Raw genomic sequence first — 22,285 nt, 5'->3', positions numbered from 1 at the left:
TCTGTAAACACACATGTATATGTACATACATATACATTTCTTTTTTGTTATTCATGAAAGGGAAAATACAATGGTTGGTTTGACATCTTGGATATTTTACACTATTAGCACTTACAGGTCTGTCTGTTTAAAGGATACAGAGAATTTCATTATATTGATAGCACATAAATGATTTAAATTGTCCCATATTGGTTGACATTTAGAGTGATTCCCATTTTTAGCTCTTTTTATCAGTACAGTAATGGATAGTCTTGTATGTGTGTATTTGGTGTCTTTCTAGGAAATCTGTAAGATAAAGTTATAGAAGTGGAGTTGCTAGGTCAGTAGATCAACTAACATCTTTTAAACTTTTAATATAGACACATTAAGTCATTTTAGTTTACATATTATAAAATAGGATCAGATTTTAATGATTTCCTCAGTAGTTAGAGAAGAATAATGTCTAAAAAGAAGGCTTGCTGTAGCTTTAACACTTTATAATTTTTTTTTATTAAGGTATCATTAATATGCACCCCTACGAAGGTTTCACATGAAAAACAATGTGGTTACTACAGTCACCCATATTATCAAGGTCCCCTGCCCATACCCCATTGCAGTCACTGTCCATCAGTGTAGTAAGATGCCACAGAGTCACTACTTGTCTTCTCTGTGCTACACTGTTTTCCCCATGATCCCCCACCACACCATGTAACCCTTTACATTTTAAACGTGGTGTTTGATCACTGAGGGTAGTTTTTGTGTCTAACGTAAATTGTGTGGATCTCTAAAATTACATTTTTAATGATACAGTACTGGATAAATGGCAGCCTTCATATCATATATTAATTCCTCTCTCCAACATTTGGTCTATTTTTGCCCTTTAAAGCTGTATCAATAAATCATGTATAGTTTTTTAAATTCCAGTGTCTTCTTTATCCAAAATTAAATGTCTTTTTTATATGAAAGAAAGGTGAAGGTTTTTGTAGACTTGCAGTTTAGCTTAGCTGACTTATCTTTTTACCTCATTAACATTGTCTCAACATCCCTCTCAGACTTAGGTGTTTTATAAACTTTTGGCTGAAGAGGTGTATAAAGAGGAAATAATGTTCAGTTCCCTGTGTGTTTTCACAAAACCATGTGAAAAGTGGAAAAATGAAGAGATGCCCCTTTAGATAAAATGAGCTTTCTGTATTGTTATTCCTAACATTGTCCCCTCTTAAGATGGCCTTATGCTAACTAGTTAGCCTGTTAAAATTTTGATATAGAAGAAGCCTAAATCTTTAAGCAAAACCAGCCCCTCTGAAAAAATAATGTTTAATCTGATTCAAAATTATCAAAATGTTTACTTTTATAGAATAGAAAAGGCTGTTTTCTCCTTTGTAAGTTTCTTTTGATTATTGAAAGAAGTTCAGTTCAGCTTGGAAAGTATTACATAATAGAAAGTACACTTATCATACATATAACTTGATAGTATAACATAGGAATGTTAAATTCCAGAAAATGTTCCTGCTTCTAATTTTGTGCATTTATAGTAAATGTATTGCCTAATGACATTTTGGAATTTGAGAAATAATGTCAGAACAGAATGAACTGCAATTTATAGTGAACACACACAAGTGTGCTCAAAGATTGCCGGATCCATCCTAAGGAAGAAAAGAATTTATCACGGATACAAGTTAGGGCTCTAACAGCAATTGCCTTTGGTGGATTCGGTCTGTGATCTAGACATGTATTTGGTAAGATGATATAGCAAACTAACGTGTTTGTCATAGAGAGAAATACTTTCTAAGCTTAAATGTTCTATCTTAAGATTAATTTTTTCCCTCCTTTAACAGGACACCTTACAGGAAAACATGAGAGACATTTCTCCATCTCAGGATGCCCGCTCTATCATAACCTCTCAGCTGATGAATGCAAGGTAATTGTACTCTCATTTAATTAGTATACTTATTGAGTGCTTACCATTTGCCAGGCACTTTGCTAAGCACTGGGGATACAGGGTGAATGAAATGGGCGAGGTCCTTGTCCTTACATTCAAGTGGAGGAGACATAATTTTAAAAAACTGTGTTTTTTGAAAAGCCAGTAGGACAAATAAAAGAATTATAGTATGTAATGAGTGCTCATTGATATTTCCCACTGATAATTGACTTCACAGATTGCAGTGGACTTTTTCCACTAAGAAATAATTTGCATAAATATGTTATGTCAAATTTATGCATTAGGTTCTTTTATAGATCTGTGAAGACATTTTACTTTTTAATTGTTTTTGCATAATTCTTTTCCTTTTTCTCTATTTCTGCAGCATACTTTTCCTTTTGTTACTCTCATCCACACCGACTCTTGGGATAATGAATTTAGGAGTAGAGCCTAAGATCCTATTTTTTATGTTCCTATATGGGTTGCTGCTACCAAGGATGGAATCAGAAAACTAATTATGGGGAAATGAGTTAAAAATGTTACAGATAAAATGGTTTGCTCAGGTAGTATTTGGACAGGTCATCCAAGCTAGTTAGACCAAAGTATTCATTGTTTTTGTGGTATTTTTGCTCACAAGGCCAGGCTCACAGGTTTATTCTTGTCTGAGCCAGTTTCATCCTGAGAAAAATTAGATTCCTAGCCAACATTAATTCTCCTTGACTCAGGACTGTGTTCTCTTATTACGAGTAGACCACAGAATGGAAAGTTTCTTTATGTATTTAGTCTTTCATCAACGTAGTATACCTTCAGTGCTTAGGTGGATTTTAAGGTCAAGGACTTTTCCCCTTATTTTTGCTCGTTCCAGATCACTTATATAAGCAAGGCAGTTTCTTCTACTCCGTATAAGCATAATTGGTAGGTCTTCCCAGTGTCTTCCCATTAGTCTGAGACCAGACCAAAACGGGAACAGCTCTGCCATCATCTGTATCAGAAGCTGACAAGGCATTATTAGGTCTTTCTTTCTCTGAAAATAACTGTGATCTCTTGTCTTTTGAGGGTTCTCTACCTCTTGTCTTTAACTACAATGATCTGATGCTGTGGATGGTTTTACATAAAAGTCTTCTAAGGTATAACTTTTAAAATTGTTGGCTTGTAGCAATATGAACACATTAACTTATGCAACTTATTTTTTAAAAAGAAAAATAAAAATTCCAGTTTGGGGAAGGAAATTCTGCAGAAAGGAAAGTGCTTTCTGAATTTTTCTGCTTTTGTGCTCTTCTTTACAAGGGGAATCAGGCTTGGCATAATCCATCTTTACTGCTGGAACATGTGCTTGGAGAATTGGGAGAATTTCTGAGAGATAGACATCTTTGTTAACTCGGAATCTCAAATGGAAAGATTAGATGAATTCCTCACATTTATTAAGAGCTCTTGAGTTTTAAAAATATTTGCATGTACATGATTGCTCTGAGTTTCCTGGTAGACAACTGCCACTAGTGATTATTACCACTTTTATCCAGTCCCAGATGTCTGTGATTGTGTGCCAAACACTGTACAGGTACCTGAGGATTTTGTGAATGAGATAAAAGACTGCATTCAATGAACTTATATTCTCATGCAGGAGGCAAAATTAACATTGTAAGTTAACAAGTAAATAACAATTCCATGTAATGATAAATGCTGTAAGGAACAAAAAGACTAAAGATATTAAAGATAACTAAAGACAATGACTGTTTTGGGGGTGACGGGGACATGGTGCTGCTTTTGGCATTGCTCTGAGTCAGGGCTCACTGCAAAGAGGCAGTTGTGTCAAGATCTAGGAGGAGATCAAAGCAGGATGAACAAGTGCAAAGGATAAACTGTGGGGTTTGAGTGACTGAAAGTAGGCTAGTGTGGCTGGAGCATGTGGAAGTTAAGGAAGCAAGATCCAGACCATGAAGGACCTGTAGGCCTTGGCATAAGGAGTATGTTGTTATTCCAGTGTCAGTGGAAAGCATTTGGAGGGCTTTAGCAGACGCATGATACAATTTCATAAACACTTTTTAAAAATCACATCTTGCTAGTATATTGAATGGACTGGAGGGGGCAAGTGTTGGCATAGGGTAGACTAGTTGGAAGGCAGCTCTGAAGTAGATGGTGGTCAGACTAGTGTTGTATCCATGGAGATAGTAGGAATTGGTTGGATTCAGGATGTTTTGGAGAAGAGCAGCCTAATAGACTTGCTGATGGATTTGATGTGAGATGTGAGAGTAAGAGAAGAACAAGGATGACATTCAAGTTTTTGACCTGATCAGTTGTTTAGAAAATGTTGCTGCTTATTGACACAGGGAATATTTGGGGAGGAGCAGATTTATGGGAGGATGTGAGTCATTGAGTTTTGACCATGCTGAGTTTTAGTGTTGAAATTGAAGAGGAGGTTGGATATGAGTTCTCACTTCACAGAAGGTAAAACTGAAACTGTTGGAGAGCTCTTGTGGTTTGTTTAAGATCATGACTACAGTGTTGTGTTTACCTGTAGACTTGACCTGAGGTATGTCTTTTCTTTGTACTTCTTCACTCTGTTCTTTTACTTGCTCACACTGTTTCTAATCCATTGTACAGTGGAAAGAGTCCAGGCTCATAACCATCAGACTTAAACTCAGCTATATCACCATTTAGCTGTAATTACTTCTCTGATTCACAGTTAATTGCTGAGAAAACAGAATATGAACCTTGCTTTATCTGTTCTTATAGAGACTGTGATGATTATACCTGGGAAGACCCTTTGAAAGTAAAAGTACAGGAAAAATTCAAGGGATTACTACTGTATTCTTATGCTTTAAGTAAACATAGTCTTAGAAGCAGGTGGATTTATTGACATTGTTGATGGTTGCAGGTGAGAGCACAGAGCCGGGATAAGCAGATAGAAGAAAGGATGCTGTCCCACAGGCAAGATGACAACAACAGGCATGCAACCAGGCACCAGGTATGGGCCTTGTTAAAGCTCTGGCTGTTTAGTTTGAGAGCTAAGTCTTGGATGTCCTCTGACCCATAATGGTCTTTAGGTATATCCATGCCTCTTGTTTCCTTGGTGTGTGTGAGTAACTGGGCTTCAGTCATAAACTCAGAATCATAAGTGTTTTCTAAGCAGTAAATTTTCATGAAACGAACACTTCTACCTCATAAGTGAAGGACTCATACTACCTTTAGTAATAGCAGTAGTAATGTATTAATAGCAATCGAAGATCTGATTATTTGAGGGATTATAGTTGTAGTTCTATTTCCTCATTTTGCCTCCAGTTTTTAACCCATTGTAATTTACCTTCAAACCCCTCCATTCTGCTGGTTTGTTCCCAAGGTATTGCCAGTGACTTTCGTAGCATTGGATATTCGCTGATTTACTTTTTCTCCTCTTTCTCTCTTCCCTTGGACTCCAAGATGCTGCTTTGCCCTAATCCTTCTGCCTCTCTAATATTCAAGCCTGTTGATTAAACACTTAATGCCTTGTTGCTCCCTGAGTGCCTTTGGTCTTTACTCTTGTTTTTCTGCCTAGAACTCTGAACCGATACTGCGAAGATTGTATTTATCCTTCAAGGCCTTGTGCAACTCTGAGCTTTTGTAGGGATTCTTTGCAAATCTTCTCCTATCGTTAATGAATTTCTTCCTCATGTATTCCCGTTGTCATGTTCTCAGAATGTTAGTTTAGCCCTTGTCCCAAATGACGTGTACTGAGCTCATCATATGGATGTCTGTTTCTGTGGTTAGATTATAGGTGGCTAGCAGAGGAAGCATGATGAGGGAGAAGTTTGGCTTTGGAGTCTAGCAGATCTGGCTTTGAATACTGTTATTCTAGCTGTGTGGTCTTGGGCAAGCCAGCTACTCCATGAACTTCATTTCCTTGTTAATTAAAAGGAGTGAATAACACCCACCTGGCTGGATAGTTAGCTAAATTATGTATATCAAGTACGTATCCCCAGTGCTTTGCAGGTAATAAGCATTCTAAGTGGTAGCTACACTTGTCTATCTTGGGTTCTATTCTTACCCAGTTCTTACTCATTTTTGAATTCATTATCATTCAGTTTTTATTCATTTTTGTATCAAGACTTGGGAAAAATAGTAAGCATTCAATAAATGCTTATTGAATTGAAATGATCTTTTATTCCTGTTGCTTTGGTGGACACTTACCTCCATAATCTATCTTCTGCTTGGGTTAATATTAAGTGCATTACTGAACCTGTATTAACTGACTGTAAGGGTAGTGATCTGGGTGTTGAGGTAACCCAGTTTGGAATTTTAAAGTTGCCATAGTGTTCACAGGGTGGTTGTAACATATCTGACATTTTTTTTCTTCCTCATTTTTTTTTGGTTACCTTCATTTTGAAATTTAATTGCATAATGAGTTTTATAGCTACCAATCTCAGTTTTCTCCATTTTCCTTGTAGGCACCAACAGAGAGGCAGCTTCGTTATAAGGAGAAGGTGGCAGAACTCAGGAAGAAAAGGAATTCTGGGCTGAGCAAAGAACAGAAAGAGAAATACATGGTGAGAAGTTGTTCAGTATTTAATTAGCATGCACACTTGATTCCTTTTGGTTTCTAAGCTTCTGCTTTTCAGATTTGCCATTTCTTATTCTCTACATGTATAAGGACACTTGCCTGGCCATTAGAGTTTACTAGAGTCCTCTAAAACTCAGTTGTTAAGAGTGGAAACTGGAAGTCTTTAAAAACAAAATACTGTAAGAATTTAGACTTAAAAAAATACAATACTGTAGTTGCTTATAAACCTCACTTTAGTTTTAAAGGGTTAAATTTACCCCCTCGAACAAATACCATATCGGAGATGCCTGTATATAGGAAAAATACTCAAGCTAAGCAGTAGTGCACTTATTTTAATGGAAAAATAAAATTCCTTTGTAATAAAAAGTATTAATTGGGTGGTAAATGTTCTGTAATCTCCTTGTAATTTTTTTTTAGTCTTAAAAGTAATGCACACTTGTAACAGAAAACATGGAACAATTAAGAAAGTATACATAGAACAATTAAAAGAAATAAACATCAGTCCTACTACCTAAAAATAACCACAGTTAGCATTTGGGGATATATTGTTCTAGCTTTTTACATAATGCCTTGTTTAGGTTAATTTGGATATTACTATAAGAACAGCTTTGAATTCTTTGTTTCAGTTAAATATTTTGAACTTTCATTTCATTAGAAATTCTTCAAAATTTTTTAATGTAAATCCTAAGTAAAGACTTATTTTATTATAAATGTGTTAATAAACACTATTGAAAATGCCAAAAAAATTACTGTCCAAGATATAAACAACTGTTAACATTTTGGCATACGATGTCAGTCTTTTTCTTATGCTTATTTTTATTTTTTCATGGAGTTGATGTATTTGCTTATTTAGTCATTAGAATAGATTATTAAAAGTGTGGTTTGTGAATACTTAGCATGGTTTCACTAAGACAAAATATGCCAAACTATGTATTTACTTTTTTGGTAGTCATCGCTGTCTTGAAAATGATAAGTGTACAAATAAATGGAAATGTGCCAATGTGAGATGGGTGGTGGTTGTGGGGTGAATTTGTAACTAAACACCAGTATCAGATTGTGTTGGGTTTGTAGAGGGAAGGCTCTGGTAGTGGGCTGTAGGGTGCAAGCTTGTATGAGTCCTTGTCTTGTTCAATGTTTTTATCCACAAATTGGGTAGAAGTGTAGGAATAACATAATGGCGTTTATTGAGTGCTCGTTTGCTAGGCACTGTGGTTATGTCACTCCTGCAGTCTTTGTACAACCCTATATGTGGATAATGTTTCACTTATTTTTTTTAGATGAGAAAACTGAAATTTAGATAGGTAATAGGTAATTTGCCCAGAAATTATATAGGTAGAAAGGTTGTCTAAAGTACAAGGTTCTGATGAAACAAAAATACGAACATCTGCTTTTACATCCAGTAATTTGGGCTAGGTTTATTTGGACCCAACCTGCCTGGTAAAAATGATGGATACAATTTTTTTTAAGCTTTAAGAGAAAAAGTTTATGAAACTAGAAGAAATAACATACTTAAAACCTGAATCTCTGATGACAGACTCCAAATTCAAGAGATACATCAATTGGCCCAGGTTAACTTGAAGAATTTTAGTGAGGGTAAAAGTACTGGTGAATGGTTTCTTCATATGCTAATATATGTGTGAAATCTATCATGTCCTTCCTGTAATGAGCCAGCCACTCCAGTTAACAACCATCATCTTCTAGTCTCTGGGTTGGAGGTGGAGTCTAGGACAGAGTGGGAAGGGCTAGAACCAGAGGTTTAAAAGGGAAGTTACCTTTGTGGAATTTCCTGTGAAACGATATAGTGATTGCCATGGTAAGATTTGATACTTAAAACTGGATCATTTTCATGCTTCTAATTTTCTGTGACTAGTCCCTCTTGTCCTTGCTCAATATTTAGTAAAACATTTTTTAAAGAGGCCAGACTTGTTTTTTTCTATGCACTTGGGCTGGAGTTCAAAAGTGGGAGCATCCCACCTTTGGGTAGACAGGGTTAAAGTGGGTGCAGCGATTCAAGTGAAAGAATTTATGAAGGGCTGCTTAGCCTAGCTGCCTCTTCCTACCGGCATGTTTCTTGCAGTCTAAAATCTTGGACTATAAGGCTTAGAGATTTTGTATTTTGTTTTTAAAAGGGGAGTATCCACCCAGTTTCCTTCCAAATCTCAGATTTCTAAGAATTTGTAGTGCCTTTGGGTTTGCTATGCTTTATTTATTGGTACTGTCATGCACATTTTCAGTGAGGAAATGGAAGCACAGAGTCTTGATTCTGGAGGTGCTTATTTAGAGATAGAAGAGTGAAAAACTCCCCTTTGAAGTTGTAGGAGCATTTCCGTTCCTGATTCACTAGGGTGGATAGTGGGCGTCTTCTGGCGTTAATTTGTTGAATAGTATGTCTTGTGCTCAATCCCTAGTGCTAGTATATCGCAGGGCATATAGTAGGCATTAAATAAATAGCTTATCGTTGTGCTTGCCCTATGTTTGGCATCGATTGAAATGAAATAGATGAAATTCTCAGAAGCAGAGAGAAACATGCTCTGGTTATTTTCCTAGGAACACAGACAGACCTATGGGAACACTCGGGAACCTCTCTTGGAAAACCTAACTAGCGAGTACGACTTGGATCTGTTCCGAAGAGCACAAGCCCGAGCTTCAGAGGATTTGGTGAGTATTGGAACCTCCAAGCTCAGGACCACTGGGAAGGGCGCAGAGAACTTCGAAGGAAACGATTAGCGATTAGCGGTCAGTTTGATGGGAGTCAAAAGGGCCTTGCTGATTGAATCTCTTTTCCCTTCCCCCAGCTCTCCTTTATGGAGGCTATTCTCCTTCCCATTCATATTTAAAATTAATTACCCTTCCTCATTGTCCCGTGGTTTTTCCCTCTCCAACCCAGCTCCTAGAAGGACCTGTTTGGTGCAGGTGTTGAGGCTAGGTAAAACAGTAGGCGCCCCTTTGTCTCAGTTGGGTAATTTGCAACTGAGAGCCTCTAGAACTTGGGAGGTTTACCTTCTCTCTGTGGTCCCCCACCCAAAGGAACTCGCCCTTGCAGGGTTTCCTCAGCCCCTCAATACAGCTGTAAAAGAATAAGGAGAACATTGAACAGGAGTAATGGAAAAGGCTGTAGTCAGATATTTTAGAGTTAACCTTTGATGTTTTATATATCCTTATATTTTTGTATATTAAGGTGGTTTTCTGTTTGGGTTTTTTGTTTACTGGTAGTTCACACTGGGTATTCATATCCTAGGCAGAACTGTCAACAATTTTACAGCTGAAAGGCCAGATCACAGAAGGGAGCAACGTTATTAATCTGATTTAACAGATTAAATGTGTTCAGGGAACTTAGTTTGTAAAGTGAATCTTACCTTCCTTTCTTTTTCTTTAGTATTAAATACTTTATTTTAAAATCCTCACATGGCCTTGTTGAAAACATTTGGGAAGCAGGGTTTGACAGCTGCCCTTGGCTAGGATGGGCTGGCTGGCTGTGCCATTTTTCCTATGCTCAGGAACCAAGCATATCCTAGGCCAGCCTTTCACAACTCCCCACCTGGTGGTTTTGCTTAAAAATTACTCCTGTAGCCAGTTCATAGCCACTGAGTAGAGATAGATATCTAAAAATATTTTGTACTTACAGAGTTTAGATTCTAGAATTAAAGTGTCATCCATGTTTCAAAAATATTTTTAAAGAACCTAAATTGAGAGGGTGACCATGTATATCCATGGATATATGTTGCACAGATCCACATAGCTTTATAAAAGCTTCTGAAGATGAGTAGAGCACATTCTAAGTAATCTTCTGTTTAGCTTTAGAATACTTTGTAAAGGTAGGGAGTTTGTATTTGTGTTAGATTGCCTTTCATAGTTCAGTTTGGTGCAGGCTAGTGAAAACAAAATTTTGCCAAAGATTGTTCTGATATACAAGAGGTCAGGCCCGGAGTGTGGTAGGGAGCCGAGAAAAGCTTTCTATAAAGATCTGTGCTCTAGGTCATATATACATTAATTTTCCTAGAAGCCTTCCAGATTACGCATGCCCAAGTAAGCCTTCTTTAGTGTAAATTTCTCATGAGTTAGAAGCCAAATCTGTGTGATTTTTTTTTTCATAGCCTACTTTGGTGACAGGCACACAAGTTTACAGGCTTTTAAAAACAAAGATGATCAATTCTAATCCTCCTTTGACTTCATTGATTCTTTACAATAGGAGAAGTTAAGGCTGCAAGGCCAGATCACAGAGGGGAGCAACATGATTAAAACAATTGCTTTTGGTCGTTATGAGCTTGATACTTGGTACCATTCTCCCTATCCTGAAGAATATGCACGACTGGGTCGTCTCTACATGTGTGAATTCTGTTTAAAATACATGAAGAGCCAAACAATTCTCCGCCGACACATGGTGAGTTGTCTGGGGTTCCATGACGGTGATGGTGATAAACTGGAATCTCTAGGTTTGGGCCTCTGTCTAAGCATCTCTCTGGTCTACAGCAAGGGGATGAAGTCATAGGAAATTGAAATCATAATCTGTGTACAGGCTGGTGCGGAGTGGGGCTGAAAGCAGCTGCTGGCCCTTAGCTGCATCCTGCCATATACATCTTGGCTTGGTTTCTTTTGCTGCCTGCTCTTTTCCATTTCTTCCTTGGGATGTAAATTACCTCTGCCCACGGTATTTTTTTGTCTCAAACTAGGTGAAAGTAGACTTTATTAGATGGGGCAGGGACATAGTGACTAGCCTTTGTATCCCTAGCAACTAGCACAGGCAATAAATGACCAATAAATGTGTGTTGAATGAACACTTAAGGGAGAGAAATGATTAAATTAACAGAATGGGTCCTTTGGTGCCTTCTTCTCAAGTTGTCTTATGCTTTCTGGTTTCTGAACATTCTTATTAAAATAGGAGTAAAGGCTTGAATTTGATTTTATTGTTGACAACTAGGCTTACTAAATATTTTGTAGCTTTAAGCCATTTTTCTTTCCCTACTTACGGAATGAAAAGTCTCAAAGAGAATTTCTGCCAAAGAGCAGGGGTGGGGAAAGGGAAGGGGTAGAAGTCAGTCCTTTCTGACAGGGGAAACCTTTCTTTTTTCCTGTTTCTGTAGGTCACAACAGAATTTGGCTCTATGGCCTTTTAGGGTGTCTTCTTCCTTCCCTTTCCCTTTATTTCCCAGATTTCCCATGGTTGCTGTCATCGTACTCTTCTGTGCAGTTCGGTGTTACCTCCCTTCTTGTGTTCCCAACTCTGGAGCACACAGTCCATAGCGCTGTTGCCCAGAACCACTCCTGTGGATTAAGCCTTTCAGACTCCTGCACACTTGACTTGGGGTGGGGATAGAATGCTGAGGGGAGAGGTGACGGGTGGGGACACAAGTGCACAGGGAGGGATGGGATGGTGTCAGAAGGACTGGTCTCCATAATTGTGGATCATGGAGAGAAATCAAAACGTGGTTTTGTTATGTGAAAGGAAGACTAGTATTCTTAATGATGTGAACTGCTATCCCTTTTTCTTCTATTTTGTTTCTACTTATTTAGTGACACTAACCAATAAAATAGTCAAAAATGGCAAGAAATAATAGTAGGTGGAGAAAACGGGATATGGGTGAATCTGAGGGTCAAGTAAACATTGCAAATATTTGAGAGTCTGCTGTATTATGAATTACGTAAATTGAATTTCAGGAAATAAAAACCTATTTTAATTTATACCTGTTCTGGTTCCTATTGCTTCATGTGTAATCACTAAAATGGACTGCCTTTGGCCATGTGACCAACATCTTGGCTTCTGTTTATAAAGAAATAATTGCTGTCTTAGTTGGGTTATTGTTGGAAAGAGCCAGCGTGAGTAAAGGGTGGAGATAGGAGCAAATATAGGTGGAGCTTTCCTGAAGCAATTCCAGTTAATAAATATTTGGATCTACGTGTGACAAATGGGACATGATTCTTGAGTTGACTGAAAGTCACAATAAAGTTAATAAAAATTGCTCCATATAAATTTTCTTTTTAAATTATATTTTTAGATAGATTTACATAAAACCTTTCAAGAATTCACCTATTTACAGCAATAGCTGACTGGCAACATTACATCTATTAGCAGTTGAGGGTGAGGAAAGGGATACCTTGTGCCCTCTTGTGGCCAAGTGCTCCCGAGCTTCCTGCTGCTCAACCAGGCTCTGCCTTGGCCTTTTTTTTTTAAGCTGCAAAAGATTTACTCTTATTTCCTTACATAACAAAGGGGGAACGCTGTTGTGGGGACACGGCACGGTTTTTATTGTCTGTTTTCTAATCTGAACAAAGGAGAGTCATAACTGTTATAATGGTAAGGAGAAGTTTCTGGTAAAGGTGAGAGTGAAGTACTCCCACCTTTATTAAGCAGTGAAATATCCAAAGGTAGGAGTATTTTACTCTTACCTTTACTTAGCAACTCTAAGCTGCTGGGAATAAGCTGCTTAAGGATTTCCTGTTGCAAGGCATTTCATAATAAGGGTATTTTTTATTTATATGGCTTTTACATAGTAGATGGTTTTAATCTCCTGGGTTGAAACAGTGCCAGCATATAATCCAGAAAACGTGTTCCAAACTGCTGTAAAAATACCGTAAGTATATTGCAGTGACTTTAGAAGACTAATTGTTCTGAAAACAAAAAATGGCTCTTTTGCTGTGTGTTCTCAAGTGTGTCCAACTGTCTGTCCTCTCAGCTAAATTTAACCTGTGATTCCTTGCCCTTTGGAGCAGCAGCCTCATTTGTAAGGTTCGTTTCCCTGATAGGAATTCCATTCTTTTGCAGGCCAAGTGTGTGTGGAAACACCCACCTGGTGATGAGATATATCGCAAAGGCTCAATCTCTGTGTTTGAAGTAGATGGCAAGAAAAACAAGGTAAAAAGTGGTGTCGTGAGAAAGGCGAGTGGTAGTGGTGTACATTAACAGGTTTTAGAAGGAGCTTGTTTTGTCTCCATCTCACCTTGTAAAGAAGGTATAGAACTTCTCTGTTAGCCAAAATATACAATTTCTGCTTTATTAACAATAATGGTATGATCTTTAATTTTAGGCCTTTATCAGATAGTTGTAGGAATCAGTGGCCCATGCATAAACTCTGTTTCTCTGCTTTCTCAGATCTACTGCCAAAACCTGTGCCTGTTGGCCAAGCTTTTTCTGGACCATAAGACATTATATTATGATGTGGAACCCTTCCTGTTCTATGTTATGACAGAAGCGGACAACACTGGCTGTCACCTGATTGGATATTTTTCCAAGGTCAGCAGGATCTGGAGATTAAGAAGTAAATGGCCAGAGCAGGTTGACTGACATTGGCATATGGGGACCCAAATCATTGACAGGAAGAGGCAGTACTGTGGGCAATAATGACAGCCCTTCCCTTTTGAAAAGGGGCGGGAGGGGGATGGTGGAATCTATGTATCAAAGATTGTTTAATGAAAATGAGCAATTCTTTGTTAAAAGCTGGTTTATTCATTTTTAGGCTTGTGGGTTGGAGCTGCCTGTTAATTACTGGCCAGGGTCCTGCCTGCTAACCCATAAGCCTACATCTTGTCATCAGGCCAGCTCTCCTGGCTTTGCCTTCCTCTATGTTATTAGCTTAAAACCAAGAATATTTCCTTTTGCCTGGTTTCCTAGCTGGGCTCCTTCAGCAATAATGCTCCCTTTGGAGCAACAGCCTCATTGTGCCTTTAAAGACCTAAGGCCAAATTTTGCTAATGACTTTTTAATACAACAACTTCACTGAAGGGTAATTTAGATACCATACAATTCACTCATTTAACATGTACAAGTCAGTGGTCTTAGTATAGTCAGAACTGTGCAACCAGTGCATAGTCACCATAAGCAATTTTCGTTACCCCAATAAGAAACCCTGTACCCATAAGCAGCACTTCCCATTTCCACTCAGCACCCCTCCTAGCCCTTGTTGTCTCTATAACTTTACCTGTTGTGGACATTTTATATAAATGGAATCATAGAAAATGTGATTTGGTTTTTGACCCCCTTCCAGAATGGGGACTTACTGTTGGGATCCCTCTCTTCTCCAGGAGGCAGCCCCCTTTTGAAATTTGCTTTTAAAGAGGGTTGCTTTAGACTGACTCAGTGGCCTGAACCTTCTGGCCCTGCTCTGTGACTGTAAAGAACCCAGAGTCAGTCCCTTATAATGCAACTGGAGGTCTCAGAGGTAGGCAGACCCTGGAATTAATGTCCATCGTGCAGGGTGTGGACCTAACAGCTGTGAGCCTGGCAGCCACTCCCTAGAACTAATTAGCCAGCTGCTTTACAAGTGCTTTACAATGAAAAAGTGGAGAAAACCTGAACGTTGTCAGTCAATGTTATTTTGTGTCTGGGACTGCTGATACCTTTGGTTTCAAACCCTCATGACCAGCTCATCTCTTTGCTCTTCTTGGTTTTAGGAAAAGAATTCATTCCTCAACTACAATGTATCCTGTATCCTCACCATGCCTCAGTACATGAGACAGGGCTATGGCAAGATGCTCATTGATTTCAGTAAGTGAAACTGCTAAGTCCTAAGCTCCACAAGGCAGGGGCCATTGTTGTTTGTCTTTATGTTGTATGGTCTCTACAATTTCTGGCATATGGTAGTAACTACTGAATGAAAAAGTGGAGAAAACCTGAACATTGTCAGTCAGTCTGATGAACACTAAATACTCAATGAATACATGACCCTGAGTTGGTACCGGATAGTAGGAGAAGTAGAGGATGGTAAAATAAGCTCTTTAGTTTACTTGATGACAAGTAAAATAAGTCCAGTTTGAGACTTACAAACAGCACATTACATGCATAAAGCTTCTGATCAGTTCCTAGATGTTAGGGATTTCAGTTTTGTAAGCATTTATCTAAAGGCCATCAATATACCTGATAGATGCTTTGGGCCTCATTAATTGCAGATTCTGTTTGGGGAATTTGCCTACTCTCTAGGATTTATTTATAACCCCCAAATCAATATTCTTGGCACTTTGTAGTAATTTGTGGACATGCACACAGCAGCAAAAAGTAAGTCTCCGTATTCCCAGCTTAAGTCAAGCAAGCAAGTGCCTTGTTTCAACTAAGTGTAAATAAGTGTCCTGTGGTCTGTGGTGTCCACATTTTCGTATTTCTGTGCTATTTGTTGTTGATTTTTATAAGTGGCCCCTAAGTGTAATGCTGAAAGGCTGTTTAGAAAGGCTGTGTTGTGACTTAAAGAGAAAACTCGTGTTGGGCGGTTGTTCATGAGTTCAGTGTTAGTGGATCAGCAATATAAAATAAGGTATTAAACAAACATATAAAAACAAGGGAAGTCATCTCAACAGAAACCTTACAGGCCAGAAGAGAACGGCATGATATATTTAATGCAATGAAAGAGAAGGGCCTTGAACCAAGAATACTGTATCCAGCACGACTATCATTTAAATATGAAGGAGGGATTAAACAATTCCCAGACAAGCAAAAGTTGAGGGAATTTGCCTCCCGCAAACCACCTCTACAGGGTATTTTAGAGGGACTGCTCTAGATGGGAGCACTTCTAAGACTAAATAGACATCACCAGAGAAAATAAAATCACAGCAAAGGAGGCAGACCAACCAAATACTAACTAAAGGCAAAAAATAAAATCAACTACCCACAAAAGCAGTTAAAGGAAGCACAAAAGAGCACAGAATAAAACAACCAACATATAAAGAACAGAGGAGGACGAATAAGAAGGGAGAAAAATAAAGAATGACCAGACAGTGTCTAAAATAGCTCAAGTTAAGTTAGACAGTAAGATACTAAAGAAGCTAACCTTGAACCTTTGGCAACCATGAATCTACTTATTGCCTGTGATGGCAATAAGTACATATCTTTCAATAATCACCCTAAATGTAAATGGACTGAATGCACCACTCAAAAGACACAGAATAATAGAATGAATAAAAAAGCAAGACCCATCTCTATGCTGTTTACAAGAGACTCACCTCAAACCCAAAGACTATAGGAACAAAGAAAGACTGAAGGAACAAAACAGCAGCAGAATCATAGAACCTAAGAATGGACTAACAGTTACCAAAGGGAAAGGGACTGGGGAGAAAGGGAGGGAAGGGAGGGATAAGGATGGGGAAAAAGAAAGGGGACATTACGATTAGCATGTATAATGTTGGGGTGTGGGCATGGGGAGGGCTGTGCAACACAGAGAAGACAAGTAGTGATTCTACAGCATCTTACTACGCTGATGGACAGTGACTGTAATGGGGGTTGTGGGGGGGATTTGGTGAAAGGGGGACCCTAGTAAGCATAATATTCTTCATGTAATTGTAGATTAATGACAACAAAATTAAGTAATTAATTAATTAATTTAAAAACAAGAGAAGTCATTTAGTAATTGGTTGATGAAAATGTGACCAGAGGCTCCTAGGAACCTAACCCTGTAGTTTTTCCAAGGAGCAATAGTTCAGTGTTTGCAATGACTTTATAGACCATAACTACTATAAGTAGTGAGAATCATGTATTTTATTCAATGCTAACTATGTGACATAGTAGTCAAAGTTAGAATTCTTAGAACTAGTCTCCTAATCCTTAATTTTTTAAGCCACCTGGGAAGGAATGAATCAGGAAGTGGTGTAATACACTGAGAGTGGGGGTACTGTGTATCTTTGACTAGGTAATAGTATTTTATAAACTGGATTTTTATGGAAATTTTGAAACATAAAGTAATTGTATAATAAAGCCCCTGTAATAATCACTATTTTTTTTTACCTATATTCTCACCCTCATTTTGATAATATCTCTAAAAAATAAGGTCTATTACACCTAAAAACAACCCAAAAAATCCCTCAGTATCATAAATTATAGCATTCAAATTTCCATGATTTTGTTCTTTTTTTGAAAGAAAATTATTTTTACTCAGTTCCAGATAGAACTGATATATTGGGATTGGTAGATGTGGCTTGTAAACAACTTTGAAAGCTCCCACTTTTAATCCCTTTCTTTTTTTCTTTGCTGTTTATTGGAGAAAACAGGTTAGTTTTCCACATGAGTTTCCCAGAGTATGAATTGTGCTGGCTGCATCCCCATAGTGTGGAATGTTACATGTTTAGATGTTATAACTAGAGGCTCATGAGATTCAGGGGCCCCTCCCCCAACTACTTTATAGTAGTATTGAGATAATCTATTCCTAAAATTCAAAACATTTTGAGAAATATAAAAAGTTGCACAGTTTACCCCTTGAACACAGGTTTGAACTGCCTGGGTCCACTTGGATGTGGGTCTTTTTCAATAAATACATTGGAAAAAATTTTTGGAGATTTGTGACAATTTGAGAAAACATTTTTTTATTGTAGGAATATAGTATATAATACATATACAAAATATGTGTTCACCAAATATTATCAGTAAGGCTTCTGCTCAACCGGATTTAAGTTTCTGGGGAGTCATAAGTTGTATGCAGATTCTCTATTGTGCAGTGGGCCAACACCCCTAATCCCCTTGTGTTGTTCTTGGGTCAGTTGTATAACGAAATGGTTTCCCATCTCTGTTCCCATCTACCCTTTCCCAACGCAGACATATAAATAATCAATGTTACTGTTTCTAGTGAAGCCTTCCAGAGTATTTTAATGTCTACTACAAGTAAATGCAAATACACATTCTTCCGCTTTCATTTACACGGAGGCAGCATACTATACAACAGCCACACAGTATTCCATTGAATGACTGAACCCTAATTGATATTCTAAAGCTGACTGTACTCCTTTAATCTTCCTTCATGTTGGCATATTGCTCTTTGCTATTAGGATAAGATACAAGGTCTGTATGTTTGTTCATGGCAGGTTATTTGCTTTCCAAAGTAGAAGAAAAAGTTGGCTCCCCAGAACGTCCACTCTCAGATCTGGGGCTCATAAGCTATCGCAGTTACTGGAAAGAAGTGCTTCTCCGTTACCTGCATAATTTCCAAGGCAAAGAAATTTCGATCAAAGGTTGGTTTTTGACTCTAGATGTTAACACCATTGAATATTCCAACTTTTCTACTTGGCCCTATTCATGCTTTGTAACCTGCAAAGATAATGCCCCATTCTGTGTTTCATCTGAATGTGAGAACAGAAGGCTCACTGAATTGAATATGGGCCACTTTCAGAGACTCTCACTCAAAGGTTCCTAAAGATTCCAGAGCATCTAGCCCTTGAGAATGATTATATGACCTGGTTTCTGAAATCTGGGTTTAATTTTTTTGGCACACACAGGAGCTTCTAAGACATCCATGTTTATTTATGCAAGGGTAGGAGAATTTAGTTTGGTTTGTCTTTGGCCTTGATTTCTGTACAGGCCAAATCCCTCTTCTGTATTTGGACTGGTCAAATGAATGCTTCCTAAAAGTTTTCTGAACATGCTGGGTTGAATATGAAAGATTGCAACCATTGGGAGTCCATTTGGATTTCCTGTAAGGGAAGGTGGGCCACGGTAGGGGGTTGGGGGTCTACACTTTGGCCGGTTTCTCAGTAACTCTTCTGTTCCAGAAATTAGCCAGGAGACAGCTGTGAATCCTGTGGACATTGTCAGTACTCTGCAAGCTCTTCAGATGCTCAAGTATTGGAAAGGAAAGCACCTAGTTTTAAAGAGACAGGTAAAGTTTCTGTCAGCTGCTTGTTCATTGCTGAATGCTCCTTGAGGTTTAGGAGAGAAAAATGGGGCCTTAACACCCAAAAGGTAGCCTTTCCTTTTGAAAGGAGTTCCTTTCACTTGGTCTCATTTCTTTAGCGTGCAGTAATGCCTTTGTTAGGCTTATCTCCTCCTTATCCTCATCTGAAGCTTAAGTTCCTGTCTCAGCTTTGGGTGACGCAAGCTAAGCAGCTCCAGTTAAGCAGCTTTTGTTTGGTACAGCACTTCTGTCTTTTGATGATTTTCTTAGATGGGAGAAAGTTGTCCATCTGTAGAGGGGTATCTTCATATATCCCAGGGTGCTCAGAAGTGCTTTTAAATTCCTTTAACAAAGGTCTTCTCAACTCCTAACCACTTATTAACAATTTCTGTTAGTTGACTTATATATAAAAGGGAAGATGAATAATGATTTTCAGTTCTTACTGAGAACATTGTAGGAAGAAACAGATTAGATTGAAAAGCACTTTATAAATCAAAAGATAATTCTTTTTAATTCTTTTTACCCCTATTTTATACTTTAGTCTTTTATTACACCTTGGCAATTCTTTCTTTGCTGACCGTCATCTTGGAGTCCATGTATAAAGACATTTAGTTGAATGTCTGTAATAATTTTTACTATTGTTTTCCTCCAGGACCTGATTGATGAGTGGATAGCCAAAGAGGCCAAAAGATCCAACACCAATAAGACCATGGATCCAAGCTGTTTAAAATGGACCCCTCCCAAGGGTACTTAAAGGGACCTGGTACTCTGAGCCAGCAAACCCCAGCAGTAGGAATCTGTACCCTAGGGATCTGTCTGTCATTTCTGTTGCTCTTGTGATTGGCAAGTACAGTATCCTTTGGGAAGGCCATCCCCTCAGGACTGTCCTGGCTCTGACCTTCATGTACACTGCAGACGCTGGTTCTGAGGAACTGTTGTTTCGGCCTCAGTGAGGTTGCCTGATGGGACCTATAGTAGACTTGAGTGCAGGTCCCGCATAGCACTGGCCCAGGTGTTCTGTTTGGTACTGTACCTGTCCAGTCACTGGTTCTCTCCTCATGTTCTCTAGCCCCATGAGGTTGTGTTGTGTCTCCTAGACTTTGTAATAGTGCTTCTTTCTGCCAGGTCACCAGACCTCCAAATACAGTTGCCACCACCAGGACCTTTGTAGTTGTTTCCTACATGTGTTTTTGGAGGGGCAGGGAAGAGGTCACACTCTGAGTGTGTGTGTACTGGGAGGGGTCCATTCCGTTTGGGTGTCATCTCACTTCACATTTTTTTCCTCCACTTCATTGAAAGACCAGTTTTTGATGAGTGTCAGGTTGACCAGAGCCAAATACTTATGAAAGTGCCCAGGCCCCGGGGATTAGTCTTGGTAATAGTACATAATCTGTCTGAATGAGGTGGAGAGAAGAATTACAAGGTGGTGATTGTGCGTTTTGATTTGGGTTCACCTGTGGGCAGTGGGCAGTGTCTTGGTGGAAGGAAATGAATTCTTTTTGTCTCACTAGAGAGTGCCCGATAGTAACCGTTTTCTTCTCTCCCAACTCCCTGCCCCTTTTTACATTTGCAGGTGCCAAAATAATTTCCAGTTCTCCCTTTCATGCTGCATGTTAACTGGTTAATAATACTGCAGAAACCTTTTCACCAGTACCAGTCTGATAGAACCCACCTATACCTCCACATAAGTTGCATTGATTTTTGTCTGAACCTCCTCAGAGAAGTAGAAAATGCTTGGAAATGACTTCTGTATCTCAGCCCATGACTCAGCAAGGCAGAACGGCCACCCCTGCCAAGGTTTGCTTCTTGTAACAGTGCCTCCCCCTCCCTGCAGGACTAACATGCTGCTACCCTTCCGACAACTCCTCCTCCATTTCCTCTTTGGGATTTGCCACCATCCCCCTATCTCTCGTCACCTATTTTTGGTGGTGTTCAAGAGAAGGAAGAGATGCTCCCTCTAATTTCTCTCTGGCCCATTCTAACCTGCTATCTTGGGGCAGCTTTTGATGTATGACATGTCACCCTTCCCAACGTGGTCTCCTACAGCACTGCTGTCTTCATGTGGAGCCCTCACCACAATCCCGACTCTGGGCATTTGTGCCTTTCTCTTGTCATCTCTGTACACTACTTATATTCACTGTGGGCTGGGGGGAGCTAATTTTAAGCATGTTCAGTGGCTGCTCCCTGCCAGTTTCAGTGTCACTGTTAAAATTTATCCAAAAGCAACTTCACTGGGGGTTTTCTTGAGGGGTGAAGGTCTTTTACAGAAGCCAGCCCTTCCCCACATGTGATAGAAGTGCTGTTCTAGAGCTACTCCTCAATAAAGCATGTTCTCTGCTCAAGTCTGTTTCACCTGGGGGCTCTCATTTATATCTGGAAGTGGTGCAGCTGACTGCTACTCATAGTAAATGCACTTGGGATTCATTTTCCCCAGCAGTAAACTGACTGTTGAGGGATGGATGTAGTTTGTGACTGGAATTTCTTCCCTTCTGTAATGCAAACTATCTATAGAGAAGTGTTTACACTGAACTTGTCTAGTTGGGGGGATAAATTCTCTCTGCCTCACTTTGGTTCCAGTTAATAGGGGAGCATAGCAATGACTAATCATGACTCTTTATTCTTTCCTCAAGTTTATTTTCCTCTGATTCCAAGGGCAAAGGAACAGTAGGAAGTTAGGGTAGGTGTGGGTACAGGCTCTTTGTTGGAGTAGTGAGAATATTCCTTCTCATCTGCAAGCTCATGTGCCAGTGGTGATCAGTGCCCGCTCTAACCATTGACTCCTCAGGTTAAGATGACTTCTAAAAGTAGCTGTAGTGATTATCCAGTACAGGAAAAGGGAGGCCAGGCACTTACCTCTGTGGTGGCAAGGAGGAGGGTGGAAATTGTATCTGCTGGGGTAGTTTTGGTCTGTGGTCAATGGTAGTGAAAACCTGTGCCAGTGGACAAACTTAGGGTCCTCCATTGCAAGGTTAGAGTCCTTGTGTCACTTTGGGGTGGAGGGTGGGATGGAGAGAAGCTTAAGATAATAAGACCTTTACACTCATCTTAGAATGACATGTGCCAAAATCTCCCTGTTGTAGATATTTGCATCAAAGTGAAATTCTGTTCTCACATTTTGAAAAAAAAGGAAGTAGGTAATGTGGACCATGAGAATGGAATGCCGAGAGGTCAAGGCAACAGAAGTTTTGTGCACAATCTGGATCCTAAGCCTCCACTGATTGTACCCCAGTAAAAATAAAACGAAGATTTCTCTGGTTTAAATCTCTTGCAAGTCTG

General features: G+C 39.0%; 1 protein-coding gene across 4 annotated transcripts in view; it reads left to right on the top strand.

Annotated features, from left to right (window-relative positions):
* The window catches only part of KAT7 (lysine acetyltransferase 7), a 30,897-nt gene extending 8,612 nt beyond the window's left edge, over window positions 1-22,285 (top strand). The window contains exons 5-16 of one of the 4 annotated variants that reach the window (XM_036879653.2): window positions 1,815-1,897; window positions 4,773-4,862; window positions 6,319-6,417; window positions 8,979-9,089; window positions 10,621-10,812; window positions 13,192-13,281; window positions 13,519-13,659; window positions 14,817-14,910; window positions 18,204-18,350; window positions 18,888-18,994; window positions 19,662-19,755; window positions 20,583-22,285. In XM_036879653.2, the coding sequence (XP_036735548.1) occupies window positions 1,815-1,897; window positions 4,773-4,862; window positions 6,319-6,417; window positions 8,979-9,089; window positions 10,621-10,812; window positions 13,192-13,281; window positions 13,519-13,659; window positions 14,817-14,910; window positions 18,204-18,350; window positions 18,888-18,994; window positions 19,662-19,755; window positions 20,583-20,626 (1,292 nt within the window). In that variant the 3' untranslated portion in view covers window positions 20,627-22,285. Of the gene's footprint in view, window positions 1-1,814; window positions 1,898-4,772; window positions 4,863-6,318; window positions 6,418-8,978; window positions 9,090-10,620; window positions 10,813-13,191; window positions 13,282-13,518; window positions 13,660-14,816; window positions 14,911-18,203; window positions 18,351-18,887; window positions 18,995-19,661 lie in introns of all 4 variants that reach the window. The other 3 variants (XM_036879655.2, XM_036879654.2, XM_036879656.2) reach the window with 3 other exon arrangements.

Source organism: Manis pentadactyla, chromosome 4, assembly GCF_030020395.1.
Source record: "Manis pentadactyla isolate mManPen7 chromosome 4, mManPen7.hap1, whole genome shotgun sequence".
NCBI classification, from domain to species: domain Eukaryota; kingdom Metazoa; phylum Chordata; class Mammalia; order Pholidota; family Manidae; genus Manis; species Manis pentadactyla.
Note: the sequence above shows the minus strand (reverse complement) of the source record. Positions and strands in the feature narration are given on the sequence as shown.